Below are 20,956 nucleotides of genomic sequence, written 5' to 3'. Positions count from 1 at the left end.
AATGACGGAAGGGGGACATTAGTAATGAAAAACCTGTGCACGATGACAATGTTGAGCTTGGTAACTATTTACGATAGTTGTAATTTTGGTAGGAAGAGTTGATCATTCAATTAGGCCTTCCTCAATGAATCTATCGATGGATTTCAATCAAATTTTTTGGCCAATGAAGAGTTGCTTAGTTTGAGACGGATCTGGACACAATTATGGATACAGAATTTTTCGTGGCTGCTCATTTGAGTTCCATCTAGTTGAATGGTATTTCTAGAAGTAGGAATTCACACCTGTGACCTTCGCATCGATTTGATGCCCAGGAATTTTTTTCAGAATTTTGATTTTTTCTACATCCGCAGAAAACCTGGAATTGGAAAGCTATGGACACTTTTTGCAAGAAATATATATATTGTTTAATAATACTTCTCCAGGACCCATAGTGGCTCGTCCTGCTCTCACAATAAGCGAGTATTATCAAAGATATTTTTCACATTGACACCAAGACATAATTAAAAATGGCTCAGTCATTAAGGACAAGAGTATCGAAATGGCCTACCCTATTATAGCAAACCATAGTTGATAGATAATCAGCCTTCTCTCCTTATACCTTGAGACACGTCATTTGAAAACAGCCACGCTGAGATTAGCAGCTTGAAGTTTCTAATACCTGATGGCATCAAAACTTGGATCTCAGGCTAATACAGAAATCTTTGAATCTCTTACACGTACTACAAATTATATACGAAGGATGTTTGGCCGAAAGCAGGTCACAATAGCCTAGAACTAACTTTTAAAGGAAAAAAGTTTGTGTGGCAATTCAGTTTTTGATAGTCACACAAATGTAATGGTCTGTTCGTTGGAGCAAGAACCCGTGCTCTAGCACAAATTCAGCTTACTGCATTAATAACAATAGCAACTTCAAGAGTCAAATCCCTGATTTCCTGAAGAAAGGAAAAAGGACCGGAACCTAACGTCAACTGGCCTTGTTATTAATCAATACAGAATGTCTCCAGGAAACTTTCACTGTCCCATCAATCTTACGAATAGTCTGTGGCAAATTAAAACAAAGAGAACCTATGGATTGATCTTATCAGACATCGACGGTTAGTTAACAGTAGACTCATCTGAGTCACGTGACTAACGAGGGACGTTTCTTTATAGTCGGCTGCTCCTCCTGAGGCAGCTTAGTTCAGCTTCAGCTCCACGGTCGTGAGCAGCGAACGGAACAGGTTTCATTGCGTTAGTTTTTTCTAATTATTCTAATTCAGTACTGAAATGTCTGCCTTTAAGCATCATTAGAAGACATTGCAGTCACGGGATCTTGCAATTTCAATGCTTTCGTCAGCTGCCTTGATTTTTATTTTATTTTTTCTCCAGGTAGCTTTGGTGGTAACTGGGAACAATGGGTCGACCACTGAGGGAAGTCCTTAAAGATCCTAATATTCTGGAAGCGCTTAGAAAGGATCCTGAAGGATTCGTGTGAGTATATGAGAAATATATTGTCCTTGACCAGTAGGATAAACTGAAGGCAACTCCAGTGTTCTCAGTATAGCATGAATTTAAGTAATATAAAGCTTGGTAATATTTAAAAGCTCAAGATTTTTATTGTCCGTACTCTGCCTATTGGAAAATTTCCGTCATGCAGTTATGTATGTAAGCAGTTACTATTATTCTGTAGGATCTGGGGTAATTAAAGTATTTTGGGAAGGGATTCTGTCTTCCGTGTTCCATCTTCATTTCGATTTGACGTTTGGTGCAAAACTTAGGGTTGGCGAAGGGCGAATTGAGTCTCTCCAGATCGAAATCGAAGAAAGCCCAAGGAACTTCCTCGTGTATCTTCCGGATCGCTAAGTCTGTAGGCTTAGTATAGTTAGTTATAATGCTGTTCCTCATGCTGATTCTCAAGAAGAGTGGCGAAAAAATTAAAAGCGTTGCCTGGATTTCTATTGATAAAAACTGCAAGTAGACTTAAATAGAAGACATTGCATTTTATTGCATTTTCCGGTACTAGCGGGTTTGCAAGACAAAATTACTAATATATCATTTTGACTTACCGGGTTGTTGCTGTACATTTTTATACGTTCTTATTCATTGTAAGGGTATTTTGTAGTTTTTATAGAAATCGATTATTTAATTTGAATATTCATTTGATTTTGCATTTATTTTCATTTTTGCGATTTTTACAATCCTTAGGGGAAGAGAGAATCCACATCTAGGCTTCATAATTTCTCATCTTGGTGGGTTGTATTTACGGTTCTGAATTTGATAGAAAAGAATTATAAATCCTTATGTTAAGAAATAAAATAATGGAGAAAATAAGAACCTGCCCTGAAGATGGAGCGTTTAAAAGAAAACGTTAAGTTATTTCAAAAGAGGTCTTGCAAAAAATGCTTAGGACTAACCACTGAAGTCTTTCCAGAATGACGGACTCATTTCGCCCAGACTTGTTCGCTCAACCTTCTTATAAGAGGAAAGTCACTAAAAGTATCTTATTCAGTTTTCGTCTTTGGGTTTCTATCACTGGATGCTTGGCTAGCGCTGCCGGTTACGATAATAATAATTGCCACTGAAACGACCCCGATAAAGGTCGAGAAAATTTATGATCGTCGTCCGGTTCGAAATAAACCTTCGGCAGTGGATAATCAATGACTTTTCCACAGTTGCTCTTTTATTCTTAAAAGAGGAAATCTTGACCCTGTAAGCTCAATAGTTGTTGTTATTATTATTATTATTATTATTATTATTATTATTATTATTATTATTATTATGCACAATTGATAAAACAACAAATTCGATCGAAACGATTTAATTTCCCCCCAAAAAATAATTAAGATTGTGATATCGAATCAGTATTATTATTATTATTATTATTATTATTATTATTATTATTATTAGCCATGAGAGTACCTTACTTTACTAATGGCATGAACAGCTCCACAAGAGCGCGAATTCTTGGGATGGTCTCCGTTACCTTTAACAGTCTTCCACAGTCTTCGGAAAGACTGGTAGCTATTAGCTATTTTTTTTTCTTTTTTTTATATCTGCACGTTTTAGGTGAATCTACCTACATGTTTAAGCGTACTAGATCCGTTTAGAAAATTCTTTGAAAGCGTTAGTTTAAACCTAAAACTCCATTTCCCTTGCTTAAATTACGCTGTGTCAAAGAAAGAAGGAAACCTAAGTGAATATGGCGGTATGTACTAACTTTAATAGCAGTGTTCGGTGATTAAGCCTGCCTCTTGCCAGCTCGGGCCCTTATCTTTGTAAATGCGACTTCTGTGAAGTGTGGAAAGGCTCTTAAAGGAAAAAATACCTGGGAAGGGACTTAGGACTTGACCTTACCAACGGAAACACAACCATTTGATAGATGGATGAATTGAAATAAAGTTTGAACCGGGAATTTGAGATGTATATTAGTATTGCACCAGCCCCAGTTTTTTAATATGCCCCTAGGTTAGGTTAGGTTGGGTCAGAGCCTGAACTCTTCCTCTAACCACCGCGAGTAGTTCGTAACTTTCTGACGCCACTGATGTTTACCAGTTTTTCTGTAATGTTTTGCGGAGTTTTTGTCGTGCTATACTGATTACAAGATCATGACTGTGTCTATGGGGTTTCTGCCATCCTGTTCAACGCATTGTATCGTTAGGGGAGCATGGACCCCCTGAGGCATCCTTCTTCATCCTTTGATTTTGTTTATTCTCTAAAAAGATACGTTTTTGAAATAAATAAGCTCCTGTCACGAGCCCCCCCGACTGCGGGTACAAGCTCCTGTCACGGGCCCCCCAGACTGCCGGTACCCAGGGTATGTAGTACCCTTTCCTGCCCGCCCCCCCCCCCCCCCCATCCCTCCCCTAAATGTTTGGGCCCTGGGCTGGGTTAAAGCAAAATAAGTTCCCGCAGTAAATTGGTTCTGGGAAACATAATGAGATTATTTACAAGAAGATCTATGGTTAGTGTTTAAGATATGGCGTCCCGCTTTTTTCAGGGAAGGTGCCGAAACTCTGTTACAGTTGTGGAATATGCAACCAAGAAATAGCCTTTGCAAATTCAACTCCGTTTTACGTTAATTATTTATATAGTTCTGAGAACTTGACGATTTTCATTAATTAGCGACATCAGAATTCTGATGATCTACGAGGTTTTCCAAACTTCGTTCAGCAGCACTGTTTATGACAAAAGCCGAGGTCCCGTATCTTCAAATCTAGACTAATGTTAAAAGCAAAATAATTTTACCACGATGGTAAGTCTGACGGCAAAGTATTAAGTTGCAAGAAAATGTTCTTGCAAATCACCCCCTTAAAAACATTGGTCTTTAAATTCAGTAATTTTGTATATTGTTGAATATTTTCAGAATTTCGGCTTGAATGTACATTTAACATTTTGTTCCTGCTTTTTTGCGTATGTAATTTTATCCTCTAATCGACTGGATTACTTTTCGATATGTTCTTATAAGTACTATACGTTGTCTTGATCTCTGTGACACTAAAATTGTTCATAATCACGATACTGAAACTAATTTTTCAGTGAAATTTCGATAATCAATTATGAGAGCGCTTTCACCCAAATACCCCGTTAGTGCACCTCCTTCAGTGCACTGTAGACATTACTTAAACGTCTTTGCAGCGACCTTTCTGTACCTAGCTGCAAAGTCTTTTATTCCTTTTATTGTACCTCCGTTCATATTCGCTTTCGTCCATCGACTTTTCAGCCTCTCTAAAAATTGTTTCCTAGTGCAACTGCGAAGTTTTCCGCCTGTTACGCCTTTCAAACCTTATTACTATGGGTTTCCCATTCAGCGCAGAATGACCTCCTAGGTCCCAGTGTTGTGGCCTCAGGGCAAAGATGTATATTCTATCTATCTAATGAAAAATAGTAATAATGATGGCTTTAATGATAAAATGTGGCGAAGAAACATTAAACATCAGAAAACGGCGAACCCCGTCAACAAGATTCAGGGGCATCGGTTCCTTGCCTTTTTTTCAATTTCTAAACAAAGTAAAGCAAACACTCATTGACTCATTTCCTCCTGCAGGTTCAAGGAAGCTCCATCCGTCGTCATAACGATGGTTTCATGGCCTACGCACACTCAGCTGAGGTTGGAGGACATGAACTCGGCTGTAGTTTTGGCGGGAATCCCAACCAACTTCCCGATCGCTGGTCCGATGTCGTACGTGCTGGAGATTCTCTCCACGACGTTGAATTTCACGTAAATATGATTATAGTTCTACGTCGCCGCGGTTAATTTTGTCTGTTGTCAGGTTTTGTTTCATCATTTAAGTTTTCTGTAAAAGAAAACCATCGAGATGGCTCTGTCTGTCCGTCCGCACTGTTCTGTCCGCCCTCAGAGCTTGAAAACCACCGAGGTATGTTGATCATCCACCCTCCAGTCATCAAACATACCAAATTGCAGCTCTCTAGCCTCAGTAGATTTTATTTTCCTTAAGGTCAAAGTTAGCAATGATCGCCGCGTGGCAACGATATAGGACAGGGCATCACGGTGCCGTGGTCTCGTGCAACATTATACCTACCCTCTATATCTTTGATACCGAGGTGGCCTTGATTATATGTACGCTGTGCAGAAAACTCGATAGCGCCGAAGAACCTGCGCATTTTTTACTTGTTTATTGTCAGTGTACCTAAGAAAATAACGATGCTGGTCGTCCTTATCATATAAAGCTCTGTGCATATTCATGCATTAATTAATTAATTTTTTTAAGCATACAAAATAAGGTACCTTTAGTCTTATGTTCGGGGAAATACATGACGTCCGTAGGATAAGGACTATCCATCTTGGCTCTCTTTTACTATACCATCAGTTTCGACGGTGTGGGTACACTCGTAATGATAAAATGCTTTGCAGTTTATCTATGAATCAGTATACAGTACATGTACTATATGATTTTTAATAACATTCTGTAATATTACAAGCATGTATTTGTGGCTTTGTATTTCTCCAACTATTATTATTATTATTATTATTATTATTATTATTATTATTATTATTTATTATTACTATTATTTTTTTTTCTCTATCACAGTCCTCCAATTCGACTGGGTGGTATTTATAGTGTGGGGTTCCGGGTTGCATCCTGCTCCTTAGGAGTCCATCACTTTTCTTACTATGTGCGCCGTTTCTAGGATCACACTCTTCTGCATGAGTCCTGGAGCTACTTCAGCCTCTAGTTTTTTCTAGATTCCTTTTCAGGGATCTTGGGATCGTGCCTAGTGCTCCTATGATTATGGGTACGATTTCCACTGCACCCATATCCCATATCCTTCTTATTTCTATTTTCAGATCTTGATACTTATCCATTTTTTTTCCCTCTCTTTCTCTTCAACTCTGGTGTCCCATGGTATTGCGACATCAATGAGTGATACTTTCTTCTTGACTTTGTCAATCAACGTCACGTCTGGTCTGTTTGCACGTATCACCCTAATCCGTTCTGATACCATAGTCCCAGAGGATCTTTGCCTGATCGTTTTCTATCAGTCCTTCAGGTTGGTGCTCGTACCACTTATTACTGCAAGGTAGCTGATGTTTCTTGCACAGGCTCCAGTGGAGGGCTTTTGCTACTGAATCATGCCTCTTTTTGTACTGGTTCTGTGCAAGTGCCGGGCATTCACTTGCTATGTGGTTTATGGTTTCATTTTTCGTATTGCACTTCCTACATATGGGAGAGATGTTATTTCCGTCTAGCGTACTTTGAACATATCTGGTTCTTAGGGCCTGATCTTGTGCCGCTGTTATCATTCCTTCAGTTTCCAATCTTTAGCTCTCCCCTCTGTAGCCATTGCCATGTGTCATCGCTGGCTAGTTCTTTAGTCTGTCTCATGTATTGTCCGTGCATTGGTTTGTTGTGCCAGTCCTCTGTTCTGTCTGTCTTTCTCCTGTCTCTGTATATTTCTGGGTCTTCGTCTACTTTTATTAGTCCTTCTTCCCATGCACTCTTTAGCCACTCGTCTTCACTGGTTTTCATATTTATTATTATTATTATTATTATTATTATTATTATTATTATTATTAATTCTATCACAGTCATCCTATTCGAATGGGTGGTTTTTATAGTGTGGGGTTCCGGGTTACGTCCTGCCTCCTTAGGAGTCCATCACTTTTCTCACTATGTGTGCTGTTTCTAGGAGCACACTCTTCTGGTGCTACTTCGGCATCTAGTTTTATTATTATTATTATTATTATTATTATTATTATTATTATTATTATTATTATTATTATTATTATTATTATTGTTGTTGTTGTTGTTGTTGTTGTTGTTCTTGTTGTTGTTGTTGATTCAGAGATCCAGTAAGGAAATCTTAACAAGTTGATAAAAGCATATAGTATCCATAGCATTTTATTTTACTGTGATATTCGCCTCCTTCTTATAGCTACAAACTCTATGAGAAAATATATAATCGAAAATTATACAGAAGCGATAAAAGTTTTAGATGTAAAACGAAAGATTCTGTTTCAGTTTTAGACTTTTTTTATATCTTTTTTTTTATTAGATATAAGCCTTTTGATGCCTGTCTTTTTCAACTTTTTTCTATTTGTGGTTTGAAAATGAGTCGAAAAATATATGAAAAGTGCATAAATTATTATTATTATTATTATTATTATTAGTATTATCATTTGTCCACTTTTCTTCAGGGTCATAGGCATAATATTCTCTCAAGAAGGCAATACTTCCAAATCATAATTTGTTCTAGGACCTGGTTTAATGATTTCGAAACAGCGAAATGAAAAAGACCATAATCTATAATAAAGAAAATACGGTGTAAGATATTTCACAAAAGGCATCTTCATTTTGACTTTTTGGTAAGTTTTGTAAAAGGAATGTTTTGAATTGGCGGCATTTTAACGATTAAATTTGCATTAAAACATTTTTCTTGAAACAATATGCAATCATTTTAGATGTGGCATTCGTGTACATTGACATTTCTCTTATTGCATTTGTTTCAATTTTATTTATTCAAAGTAGTTCCTACAAAACAGCAATTTTGCATTTGTTTTTTATTCTGTAGTTATCCTTCGCCTGGCAGGAAAAAGCTTAATTTTGCAAATTAAGTAGTAGTAGTGTGTTCAGCTTTCACTATTATAGTTAATTATCAAGACTGTTATTCATAATAATACTTCGGTCATTTATCATCGCTTTCAAGAAACGGTTGTCGTAATTAGTGTATGGAATGATTACCGGTTTATACTGCTCAGCAATTTTTTAATACCGTGAAATAATTAGTTTTATATTGCGACAGTTATGTCATAATGATATCTTTATTTATGACCCTTGTAATCAGACTCGTTTTCCAGCGACAGAAATATTTTTTTTCATAATAAATTCCATAAAATTGTTTTTCGATAATTATTTTTATTGTTCAAGAGAAGGATCATATTTTATACTTGTGAAGCAAGTCGTTTTAGCTTTAATTACGCAATAATTCGTACAGTTCAATGGATCTGTCTCTCCATCCACAAACGTAAACTCAGATTATGTGTTCTGTTAAGTACAGTCGAAGGATTTTACTCTTGATATGAAACACCTCCTTGACTTAACTACGCTAATTGCATCCCTCTAGTCTCAGTAGTTTTTAAGATCTGAGGGCGGACGGGAAAAAGTGTGGAAAGACAAACAAAAGCCATTGAAATAGTTTTCTTTTACAGAAAACTAAAAATGCAAATTTGGATAAATTGCTCAAAACGGGTATACGGAATATTCTCTTCTGATCTGCAGGTACAAGCAGGTAGTTCCTCCTGATGTCTCTTGGGGAGTCCGGTCACCGAATGGAACTTGGTCCGGAATGGTCCGCCAGGTGTTGGAAAAGGTTGGTATTCCTTGTTAACACTGTTGGTAGTCCTGGCAAACACTGACATAAGTGACCGAAATTTTGTTAGGTGTGAAACGCATTGAAGATAGAGTTGATATGTTACCACCTGAGGGAGATATTTCTGTGTAGTTCGTATGTTCCAGTTGTTTTGAGAAACCATTCAATGTCTTATTCTGTCTGAGCATTACCATGCACGGTGAAATTTCTGTAAAGAAACGTTATTAATAATCTGATCATATTTTAAGAATAAAATTGTTTATGGGTAGCTTATGTGTGTTGAAAGACCATTTGGCTGCCTTTTTTTGTAGTTTAACACAAGTCGCTTACTAAAACCTAGTACATAGACAGAAACGGACATATTTTCCCCTTCCTTTTTGTTACCTCTCTCTTTCTCTCTCCTCACATACTGAAATAGGCTTTTAAATGATACAGTAGGGCAGTGACGGAATACGTATCATTAGGGCTGCGTGGGCGTGGGTTTCTCGCATTTAACATTTGTTGTCCCAAAATAACCTTGTCTGAAAGGTGTAACAATTTGCTCTTTATACTAAGACGGCGTAAGAGGACTCAAGGCAGAAGCAGAGAGGGTGAATGATGTGAACCCAACAAAGGCAAAATCATAACTAACTTCTCAGACAACCGAAAAATACAAGAAAACAAAACATTCTTCTTTGGTTGGTTTATATGTCATTGGTGGATTGAAAAGGAAAATTGACCTATATGGCGATGTTTCTCAAACTCTTAATGTATGGTTTTTTTTTTGTTGCTTGGTTTTTTTTTTTTGTTTTTTTTATGCCTAACTTTGTTTACTTCTATTTCTTGAAAATAGAATAATTTTATTCTATTTCATCCCCGTAGTATCAAGCACAGGCTTATAAGCCATTTCAAAGAAAGCCAGTGAGTGTGACCCTGTTCCAAAGAACGTTTTAATTTGAATATTACAGCAGCAATAGCAATCTTCTTTCATTGTTTTCTCTTCCTCAGGAGGTTGACATGGCGCTGGGACCCTTCCAGGTCATTGAGAGCCGAAACCAGGTCATAGACTTCTCTACTCCCTTCTTTTTTGACACCCTGTCTTTCATGGTAGCCAGAGGAAGCGACAAGATCGACCCCTGGGGTTTTCTTATGCCCTTCAATCCTAATGTGTGGGGAGCATTCTTCCTGTGTCTCCTGGCCATTTGTCTGGCTCATTTCGCGTGTGACCTCACCCAGAATCCACCTACGAATCTGGCGCACAGGTTCGGGAGCGTTGTCATGGACTATATTCGACCGCCAATGAACCAAGGTTAGTGTGTATATTTTGTCTCGTTTGTTTGCATCTTGGGAAGTTGACACAAAACGCCATTGTGGAGTTTTACAAAAATGTTGCCGAATATGGGCCTCGTAATTTAGCAACACCCAATTGAATTTGGGAAATACTAAAAAAAGTTTAGGTCACTGGAATGCTCATCCTTGTTGGAAGCTGGAAGTCTTCGAACGCTCCTTTTTGTGTTGTTTCTCATGTATCAGCGTTCGAATTTTCTCAGAGCGAAGGCATCACGTTGATGGTGGGAAACGATATGTTCGTTAATAGATGCATGAAACTAATCTCGGATGGAAATAACTAGAATCTGACTGGAGATGACAATATAAAAGAACTCAGATGTCTCAGGAAAGTAAAAATATGTCCTCTCCTCTCATAGGCTTTGTAAAATATGAAAATATTTGGATGATTATGAATTTTTCATATGCCTCTGTAAGAAACATATTAGTGCATGTCTTCGCGTTGAGAGAGAGAGAGAGAGAGAGAGATAGAGAAGCGAGAGAGAGAGAGAGAGAGTAGAGAGCAAGGAACGTTAAAGAAAAGACTAACTTGTTAGTGACATTGATTGTTGGGTATATTTTAGGAGGAAAACTTACAGAATGTGTGCATTACATAAAGAAGATATTAATAAAGGCAGGTAATTCATCAGTACAGATATTCTTGGAAGACCATATATATACTTGCAAATGTTTACATGTAATATACACACATTCACATATATGTGCATGTGTGTGTGTGTTAAAGAGAGAGTATTCATAAGACTATTCGTAGAACTGTGCATGAAAAAAGGCATAAAAACAAGTGAAATTATAGTAACTCAGAGAGAGAGAGAGAGAGAGAGAGAGAGAGAGAGAGAGAGAGAGAGAGAGGTCGTTGGCCTAATGGACAAAAACAAGTGTTTCTGTTACTGGACGTCAACAGCCAAAGTCAGCATTTTAGAGCATAGGTCAGAGGTGATGATCTCTCGCCAGTGAAGCCATTAGGAGAGGTCAAGAGGTCAAAAAGCAGATTTTGACACCTCAGTATGGATACGAGTTCAAAACATCAAGACCGTTGTTCTGAAAGTATGAGAAGTGAATGATAACTACAGAGATCGTGATTGACGAAAACAAGTGAAATAAACTATGGGAAATGAAAATAAATCCAATGAGAGGAGGGTGAATAAGACCTTACCATACATACCTCGAACCATGACATCACAGTTGACACCAGAAACAAACACCAGTACCAGTATAAGGGAGATGAGAAGAAGGAGAAACAGGGAGTGAAGAGTGAGACTCAAGAGACAGTGGGCCGTATTTTTAAGCTACCACCTTCCCTGTCCGATGGAGAGCCTACTCGTGAAATTCCTTTGTGGAGCGGTATTTTAAAAACATAGGGGAAGCCCTTTCATGAAAAGGGACTGTACGGGACGGCTGGTATGCCGGAAGTGGTGAACAAATATTTCATTCGGATTGAAAGACGGCTATTCTACTTCTCTACCATTATATGCCTATATATATATATATATATATATATATATATATATATATATATATATATATATATATATATATATATATATATATATATATATATATATATATATATTATATATATATATATATATATATATATATATATATATATATATATATATATATATATATATATATATATATATCTATATATATATATGTATATATATATATATATATATAGACTTCATCTCTTACTGCTAAGCCCGCCTACTGATAACGTCACAACCATTCCTTGAAGCTGATTGGTTGGAAATAGTTTTTGAAAAGTTCATTAATCTGTGGTTCTTTTCATTTTCACTTATTTAGCAATGGTTGTTTTGCCAAACTAAAATACATTGTGCTGAATATAATATAATCCAAGAGGAGGTGAAAGACGATTCTGTTACAGCTCTAAAGTTCATAAACACCCAACAGCCAGGAACTTGGGAACGCGGGGTCTTTTAAGTACAAAGAGTCTTTTACAAGAATGCAAATAAGACAATTTGCATTGAAGTACTGAAAAAATAGACTACTAAAATATTTGGCATGTGTTATACGTTCCAATACTTACATTAGTTATGCGGCTCTCTTTTAATTTTACAAAAAAATATACAAAGAGGTCAGCAAAGAGGTGGTCGAGACTTCCTCTTCGTTTCCAATAATTTTCACCTTCTGATCACCTTTGTCTTTGCCGCAGAGACCTGCTTTGCGGCACAATAATACCATCTAGCCGTGAAAAGCTTCTTTATCGAAGATGTAATTTTAAAAATACGGCCCAGAGTCTTAGGCCCTGTTCACACTAGCGGGCACTGCCCGACGGGCAAACACGGTTCCCACCAGTGTTGCCGTTTTGTTAAAATGAAATTCCCATGGATTTTAAAAAATTTCCCACACCGAAAACAACAAATATGAGTGTCCAATCCATAGTTTTTGAGGTCGCTGAGAATGAATAGTGACACTCATGATGCTCTTTAAGTCCAAGTTCAGCCCCGATAGGAAGAGTGGGTGAGAAGGGGTGAAAAATAAAATGTAAGAAAATGGCATATATTAGTGTTTCATACATAGTTTTTGAGTTTGCTGAGGTGAATAGTGACACTCCCAATGCCATTACTGAGAGTCCAAGTTCGCCCCTGATAGGAATGGGGGGGGGGGGTGTAAGAAGGGGTGAATGTAAATTGCAAAAAGTCGGTAATGTAACTGAAGCAAATATCCTAACAGGAGAGAGAGGGTGTTAGGAAAAAGAAAATAGAAAGAGAGAGAGAGAGAGAGAGAGAGAGAGAGAGAGAGAGAGAGAGAAGAGAGTTATAAGGAGTTACAAGGATTAGGATGTCTCAAAGACTTAATAGTCCATCCAATGGTACATCATATGCTCACTTATCTCTAGGAGTGGGTTTTACAATTCACTCACAGTGTTCTAATGATCTTGTTTAGCTTTCTTTGAACTTTTCCACACTGCTGCTGTTTACAACCTCTGGTGGCAGTTTATTCCATGTGTCACATATCTTGTATGTGAAGAAATTCTGACAATGAGATGTGTTGTATCTCTTCGGTTATAGTTTCCATCCATTATTTCTTACCTGGTTTTCGTTTAACGTGACGAGGTTACTATCTACTTTTGTTATGCCTTGCAGTATTTGAAATGTTTCTATTAGTTGCCCTCGCAATCGTCGTGTTTCTCAGTCATACATGTTCAGGCTCTCTAGTTATCTTTGGTAATCTATATGCCTGATGGATGGAATCAACTTTGTGGTTCTTGCTTGTACCCCTTCTAGTCTATTTATGTCCTTTCGTAGTGTTGGTGACCAAAACTGTACTGCATATTCAAAATGTGGTCTAATTATTGATGTGTAGAGCTGCAGCACCGTTTCCTTGTTTCTGGATCTGAACTGCCTCTTTGTGTATCCTGCTAGTTTCTGTGCCTTCTTTTCAGCTTCGATTCATTGTTTTGTGGATTTTAAGTCCTTGGTAATAATGACTCCAAGGTCCTCTTCTTTTCTACACTATTTATGTAATTCCCAAGCAGCATGTAGTTGGCGTGAGGGTTGTTTGTTCCTATTCGTAACACTTTACATTTATCCAGGTTAAAAGCAATTTCGCCATCCTATTTTCCTTAGATATTTCTTAAATTTCTGCTGCATTTACACCTGTTTGTTGTCCATCTGCAAATTTGGCTGTCTTGCTAATTAAGCCTACATCAGTGTCATGTAAATAAAAAACAAGAGCGGGCCAAGGACAGAACTCTGAGGAACTCCGCTTGTCACATCTACTCATTCTGATTCTTCACCATTTATTGCGACTCCCTCTTTTATATTAGTTAGCCAGTCTGCTATTTAGGGAAACATATTTCATTTTACAACCGACATCTAACCACAATAAGTTGGGCGCCTTGAATAACACAAACAAGCAAGACTATTCCTGATAAGTGAAAGCCCCCATTACCCATGTACCTATTGTGCATTGTGTCTATCATTGCCTTTACTCTTACTTTTGTTGTTTGTTTACTTATAGTTCCTTTAGAAATTTATCGGTTACAATCGATAAATATATTTAGTAATAGTTGTATTTATCAGTTAGGTGCAGAATGGAAGGCTATTGTAACCTGGAATTGTGACACTGCACGATCTACAAATGCAGGTCAGATTGCATTATTTTCATTATTCTTTTCCTGTTTGTCACTGACGTTTTATATAAGCCAAAAAGGAGCGGTCTAAAGGACAGAGAAAATGCGATTCCCCGATATCTCCCAACATGGTCTGATGTTTTTTATACTTTCTAAAGTGCGTTAGCCCGTAGGGAGGTAGTGCCGTCAATGGACCTCATGCGGTGCACTGTAGGCATTACTTAAGGTTCTTTTCAGCGTCCCTTCGTCCCCTAGCTGCAACCACTTTCGTTCCTTTTACTGTACCTCCTTTCATATTTTCTTTCTTCATCTTACTTTCCACCCTCTTCTAATAGTACTTGATTCTTAGTGTAACTGTGAGGTATCCTTGGTTAAAGGAATGGGACTAGCAACCTCATCCCAAAAGACTTGCCGAGAACCAGGTTACCACTTGAAATGGAGTCACCCCCTCAAAGGAATAAAGACTCAGAGTTGAATTATGAACATTGATTCATTTGTTGATTACTTGAGGCTCTTCTTTACAATCTAGGTACAGAGCATGGATTGAAAGTTTTAGAGAGCATACTGGATGAGAGATTAAGAGAGATTGTATAGATCGCCAAACAGCAGTATGGATTCATGAGAGGAAGGGAATGCCATCTTCATAGTAAGACAGCTACATGAAAAGAGGCTAGAGGGAAACCAGGAGCTCTATTGTGCATTTATAGACCTAAAGAAAGCATACGATAGAATCCCGAGAGAAGTGATGTTTTGGTGTATAAGGAAAAGGAAAGTCCCAGAAAAGCTGGTTGAGCTGGTCGAGATGATAAATAAAAGAACGGGCACAAAAGTGATAACAGCAGTTGGGGAAACAAAACTTTGAAGTTAGTGTTGGATTACACCAGGGGTCAGCATTAAGCCCATTTTTGTTTGTGCTGGTCATGGAAAAAAAATGGTCATGTAAGTGTTGAGTGAAAAGATCAGGAATGAGGAGCTGTGGGAATTGTTGTATGCCAATGATCTGGTGATTATTGCCGAAAATGAGGAGGACCTACAGAGAAGGGTTGGAGAGTGGCAGTAGTCTTTAGAGAGGGTTGGCTTAAAGGTGAATGTGAATAAAGCAGAAGTTTTGCTTAGCAGTAGGGAAGATAGAGACGGAATAGTAATACAAGAAAGAAGAGGCTCGATTATCAAACAGACAGAAAAGTTTAAATACTTAAGATCACTTTAAGCCAAGAAGGAGGAAGTGAGGCTGAAGTTGGCAGTAGGATAAAAGTTGCATGGGGAAAGTGGAGAAAGGTATAGCTGGAGTGGTATGTGATAAGAAAATGCCAATCAAGCTAAAAGTCAAGATATATAACTCAGTGATAAGACCAGTGTTAATGTATGAAGCAGAAACATGGGCTCTAAGAAGAAAAGAGGATGTAAAGCTTGAGAGAACAAATATGAGAATACTGAATGGATTTTGTGAATATTGCTGCTTGAGAGATTGGAAAGTAATGAAATAAGAAGAAGGGCAGGCTTAGTGAAGATTACAGAGGTGATAAGAGAGTCACGATTGAGATGGTATGGGCATATGGGCATGTGTTGAGGATGGATGACGAGGAGGGAGTTAAGAGAGCTTGGGAGGAACCCGTTAGAGGAAGAGGATCGAGAGGGAGACAGAGATGTAGATGGCGAGATAAAGTGAATAAAGATATGGAGAGAAGAGGTTTGGTGGAGGATGATGCCTTTGATAGAAGGCAGTGAAGGAGAAGGCGCATCAGGTAACAGACCCCTTTATGTAGGGATAACGGTGGGAATGAAGAAACCCTTCTTATCATTAAGTGATTTTCTCTGTCGTGAAAGTTGCTCAGATGGAGAGATGTATCGGAGTTTTGCGTGACCCATAAACTCTCAATAGCGTTATGCTCACTGAAATCCACTAATCGATGGAAATGTTTTGACAAACGTTCACGCGAATGTGCGTGGCTATATGGAGGGTAACGTTCTTCAGATATATGTTTTGTAATTTTTTGTAAGCTGTTTGGAACCTTTTCCCATTTTACATTGTCACCCTAAGAACAGGTGTTATTGTGATGATTTCCCGTTTTTTTTACGCTTAAAATTAACTTCATTCATTCTCCTTTTCTTTAGTTTAATCTTGTGAAATGTTTAACTTTGAAAACATCTGAAGATTTACTCTTATTTTCTGACACACCGCGTTTCACCAAGAGAAGTCATCAAAAGAAAATTTTTTATTATGATATATTTTAACCAGTATTCAGGCCAGTCAGTATCACCTCGTTTCACCACCTCCAATGTGATGAATGGCAATGTTCGACCACCAGAAAGCGTGCGTGTCTCGCTATGACGAGCAAGAAGAAATAAAAAAAAATCTGTTAAAAACGCACTTGCGTGCCACTAAGTATAATTTGCAAGGTGAATGTCATGCATTACGCCCCTCTGCGGCATTTCATTACATTGTGCAGGAATAAGAATGGCTTGCTAATCATGCGTTCGTGTTAGCAACGACGCGTTTCCACTGATGCCAGATGAAGTTATTAGATCGCGTTTTGTTGTTTGTTTGAACTTCAGCTTTCAACACTGGTTAACTCGTGTTTTGCATGATGTCAAACAAGTTATGGTGCGTGTTCGTGTGTTTATTTCTCAGAAAAGCTTTTCTTGCATATTCCGGTAAGCAAGTAGAAATTTTGTTTAGGATAAAGAAAATGAATCCGTGGTTTAGTTTCCGCTAAATTCCTCCAGTGTAGTTTTTTTGTGTTATTGATTTCCAGTGAGAATAGCTATTGACGTATACATTATTCTCTCTCTCTCTCTTCTCTCTCTCTCTCTCTCTCTCTCTCTCTCGCTCTCTCTCTCTCAAGTAATTGATTTTATCACCTTATATTTTAGTGAAGTTAAACTATTATTATTTCTCTCTCAAAAGTAATTAATTTACTACTTTATAATTTACTGAAGCGATACTCTCTCTCTCTCTCTCTCTCTCTCTCTCTCTCTCTCTCTCTCTCTCTCTCTCTCTCTCTGAAGCAATTATTTTCTCACTTTATAATTTAGTGAAGCTGAACTATTATTATTTTTTCCAGTATACATCTGGACCGTGACCTCGTGCATCAGGAAAATATGGCAAATACGCATTATGTATAAAGGTGGTCTCGCTACTTGTATGCTGATATAAAAAGGAGACATGCGACAGAGCCGCGTTTTTTGTTTGTTTGAATTTAAAATTTCTCTTTTGACATTACTGACACTGGCTTGCCAAATGAATGAAACAAACATTACTTGTTGCCTGCTGGTGGACCTCGGTGAATGAATCAATTGATGTTTTGGACGTTTTCTGTAAGAATGTGACGTAGATTGTTGTGTTGTTTACACACACGCACACGCAAACACAAACACACACACACACACACACACACACACACACACACACACACACACACACACACACACATATATATATATATATATATATATATATATATATATATATATATATATATATATATATATTATAGACTCCTGGGGGTAGCCCAAAGGGTTTGTTTTCAAATGACAAGCGACATTGGAGACCAAGAAACTGGAAAAAATTATAAAAATAGGACCACGTTTAATGCGCTAGTCAAACCACTCAGTAGTTCCTGATTCTGTTCACGTTTATGATATCCACAGATGGCTGTTGTATCCTACTTTCAGAAGCAGTATATGTGTAAAAACGTGTCTGCTATTTATAAGCAACCTTGGCAGCCAAATGTCAAAGAAAAGGATATCTCGAAATGTTTGGATTTAACAAACTGAAGTTCATGTGCCTTACCCTTACCTTCCAGCTATTCGCAAGAAAGTGACAAAGAACTGGCATCGACCCTTGCTGGGGTCGTGGACAATCTTGGCCCTGTTGCTGAACTTCAGTTACGAGGGAAACCTTCGGTCACTGATGGCCCTGAGATACATCCCGCATCCAATTCAGACTGTCAGGGACGCCATCGAAGCAACGAACAGGAAGTTGATAATTGAACATCGTACTTCCTTCACAGATATATTAGGGGTAGGCTAATCATGAGCTATTTCTTCTCTATTTTAGGGACATAATGCAGAGAGAAAGGTTAGTGAGCAAATGAATCTCAGAATAAGGGATACGAATGGAGGGACCAGCGACCATGGAATGATTACTCAGAAGAGTTGCTTAATGTAGAGTATATAAGAAAAGCAGACATGCATAATGCAAGAGTGGAAGGGATTATTTTAAGTTTAGCAAGTTTGTGGAAGTGTGCGCTTAAAATGTAAAGGGGGGGGGGAGGGGGGGGGGGCAGTTAGAAGAGTTGGAGAATGTAAATAGGATACTGGTTGTTGGGAGTAATTGCATGTAGATGTAGTAGAGCAGTAGTCCTACTGAGTAGTTAAGCAAGATGTGAGTATTTGTAAGAGAGAAAGATTTCATTTTTATGAGAAAAAAAGGTATAGAGAGGCGATTGTAACTACATTACAAGGGGCATTACATTAGTTTAGTACACTTGGGTAAGTCATTTTGGTTTTAACAAGCTTTAGTTGACAGGCATTGTAGATAAAAGCAGGATTGATTTGGGAAAAAATTGGTTTCTACAAGGAAGAGGGCGAATGGCTCATTGTTTCACCAAGGAGTTATGTGGAAGGTTTGTGAATACAAGAGAAGGCTCTTCATGGTATCCATGGTAGAACTAATAATACGATGTGGAAGTTGTTGAGGATGCATATATGGTGTAGGAAGTAATGTGGTTAGAGCCATCGGGATTTTTCTCGCCAAAGGCAAAGCCTGTATTCATATGTGAAGATGGAAATGTGATTGATTAAGTAAGTGTACAAGGGATACGCTAAAAGGCGTGATATGTCTGTGGCTGTTTGATAGTTTTATGGATGTGGTGATGAGAGGTGTCAGTGCAGGTTTCCCAGAGTAATCAGGTGGAATTCGAATATGAAGCAATGAATGCCAGTATGGGTTGTGGATGAATGGAAATGTATGACTCTCAATCGTATTTGGGAGTAAATGTTACTGATAATGGTAGGATGAGAAAAAGGTCAATGACACGACATTGACCAAGGGATGGTTTGTGAGCTAAGACGATTGTTTGTAGTTTGCAGCAATTAGAATGTATACAAGAATTTAGCCAACTCCTCTCTGGAAAAAAGTATGGATATAAAAAACGGGCAAAACGTTGAAACTTTAGAGAGTTATGGCTGGATTAGTGTAAGAAATATAAGAAATAAGTGTTTCGGTATCAAGGAAGCACAAGTGTTTGCATGGAATAGGCAAGTGGCATATTGCTTACTCTAGGAAGACTGATGCACTGCCCTTCAAGCCTTTTATTATTTAAGTATATATGAAGCGGCAGATATTGTTAAAGATTTTTTCACGGTGCTTGACAGTTGATTCAGCCTTATGTCTAAACAATCAACCCTTTCGAATTTCTTGTTTGCAACAAAAACTCATCTGTGGCAAATCACATGCATTGAGCTAAGTAATGTTTGGTTTTTCATCATTATAAAATTACTTTTCATGTTATAATGCTGGTTTTGATTATATTCAATAACTGAAAGATTGTGTACATAATATGCTCTTAAAAAAACAAAAGTATCGAGGCGTGATTCGACCTCGAGCTTTCTCGGGAGGCATGCAAGATTTGTCCCTCACACATAAGTTGTAAACATTATATTCCCAACTTAACAAATTAAAACGTGCTAAAATCTACGATCAAATAGAGCATTAGTAATTCTTTTTTTTATTTCGTTCTAATAGATAAACCATAAAATTCCTGTATCTTTAACACAATGCGAAACACCATTTTAACCTTTGTAGGCTTTTCTGTGGACCTTTCCTACCCCCTCAACAAGAACAACAACAAAAAATAGTTTGTAGGCTTACTGCCCGAGTAAGCGAAAAATCAAAATCATTAAGTTAACCAAAAAAATTCTGCCTAAGACGGTGATTTTACGTCACTAAAATCTCGATTAACGGTAAAATTATGCCATACTTTTACTCCCTGAAAATCACGAACAGTCAAGTACAACCTTTCATTTCAAGTTTCGCTGCACCGTCTCTTGTCTTATTCCCCAGAGGATTCCTTCAGGAGACCTCAGGAATCTCGACGACCAGGGAAAGGCCGGGCGGTATGTGGACCTCAAGATGAGAGATTTCATGAGCTATTATCCTCTCGTCAGAGACAAGGGCAGCATCCAGATATTCGACGTCACAACCTCACTCTTGTATTTTAGCGAGTATTTCTCTATGACAGGTAGTACAGTGTCCATGAAGTCTCTTTATCACTTAAAGAGTATAGTTCAAAAGCAAATGAACTGTCAAATAAGTGGAAATTATTACAAAACGAGTAGTTACAGATTTTTTTTCTGCCTCATTTAATACACCTCTATATAGGCACCATTAGTTACACGAAGCACATCAAGAAAGTACTCGATTTCTTGCCATGTTCGCTGTAGCATTACCTCATCAATGGTGCAATGGCATCAGTGATCTTTTACTTGCAATCTGTGATGTCCTATACCTTTGTTCGATACACGATTTTATGTTAATATATTTGCTTCCATGTTATATTTTTAACATTTTAAATCTTATAGTTTTTTTTTTGAGGTTTTTATGCTTGTATATTTATAATCAGTTTATATCATATTTTTGAATTTTTTAACAACAGGCAGATGTTGACTTCTACATAGCCAAAGAGAAGTTCATCCCGACGATGTATGCCATGGTCAATC

General features: G+C 37.7%; 2 protein-coding genes across 3 annotated transcripts in view; one reads left to right on the top strand and one right to left on the bottom strand.

Moving 5' to 3' along the window:
- The window catches only part of LOC135213749 (probable glutamate receptor), a 43,319-nt gene extending 22,405 nt beyond the window's left edge, over positions 1–20,914 (top strand). The window contains exons 2-8 of the mRNA XM_064247876.1: positions 1,369–1,470; positions 5,024–5,197; positions 8,718–8,808; positions 9,796–10,096; positions 18,040–18,257; positions 20,301–20,449; positions 20,893–20,914. Coding sequence (XP_064103946.1) covers positions 1,394–1,470; positions 5,024–5,197; positions 8,718–8,808; positions 9,796–10,096; positions 18,040–18,257; positions 20,301–20,449; positions 20,893–20,914 — 1,032 coding nt within the window. The 5' untranslated portion in view covers positions 1,369–1,393. The remainder of the gene's footprint in view (positions 1–1,368; positions 1,471–5,023; positions 5,198–8,717; positions 8,809–9,795; positions 10,097–18,039; positions 18,258–20,300; positions 20,450–20,892) is intronic.
- The window catches only part of LOC135213596 (probable glutamate receptor), a 183,136-nt gene that overhangs the window by 80,767 nt on the left and 81,413 nt on the right, over positions 1–20,956 (bottom strand). The window lies entirely within an intron of this gene.

The sequence above is a fragment of the Macrobrachium nipponense genome, chromosome 43 (genome assembly GCF_015104395.2).
Source record: "Macrobrachium nipponense isolate FS-2020 chromosome 43, ASM1510439v2, whole genome shotgun sequence".
NCBI lineage: Eukaryota > Metazoa > Arthropoda > Malacostraca > Decapoda > Palaemonidae > Macrobrachium > Macrobrachium nipponense.
This window is presented reverse-complemented; position numbering and strand designations above follow the sequence as displayed.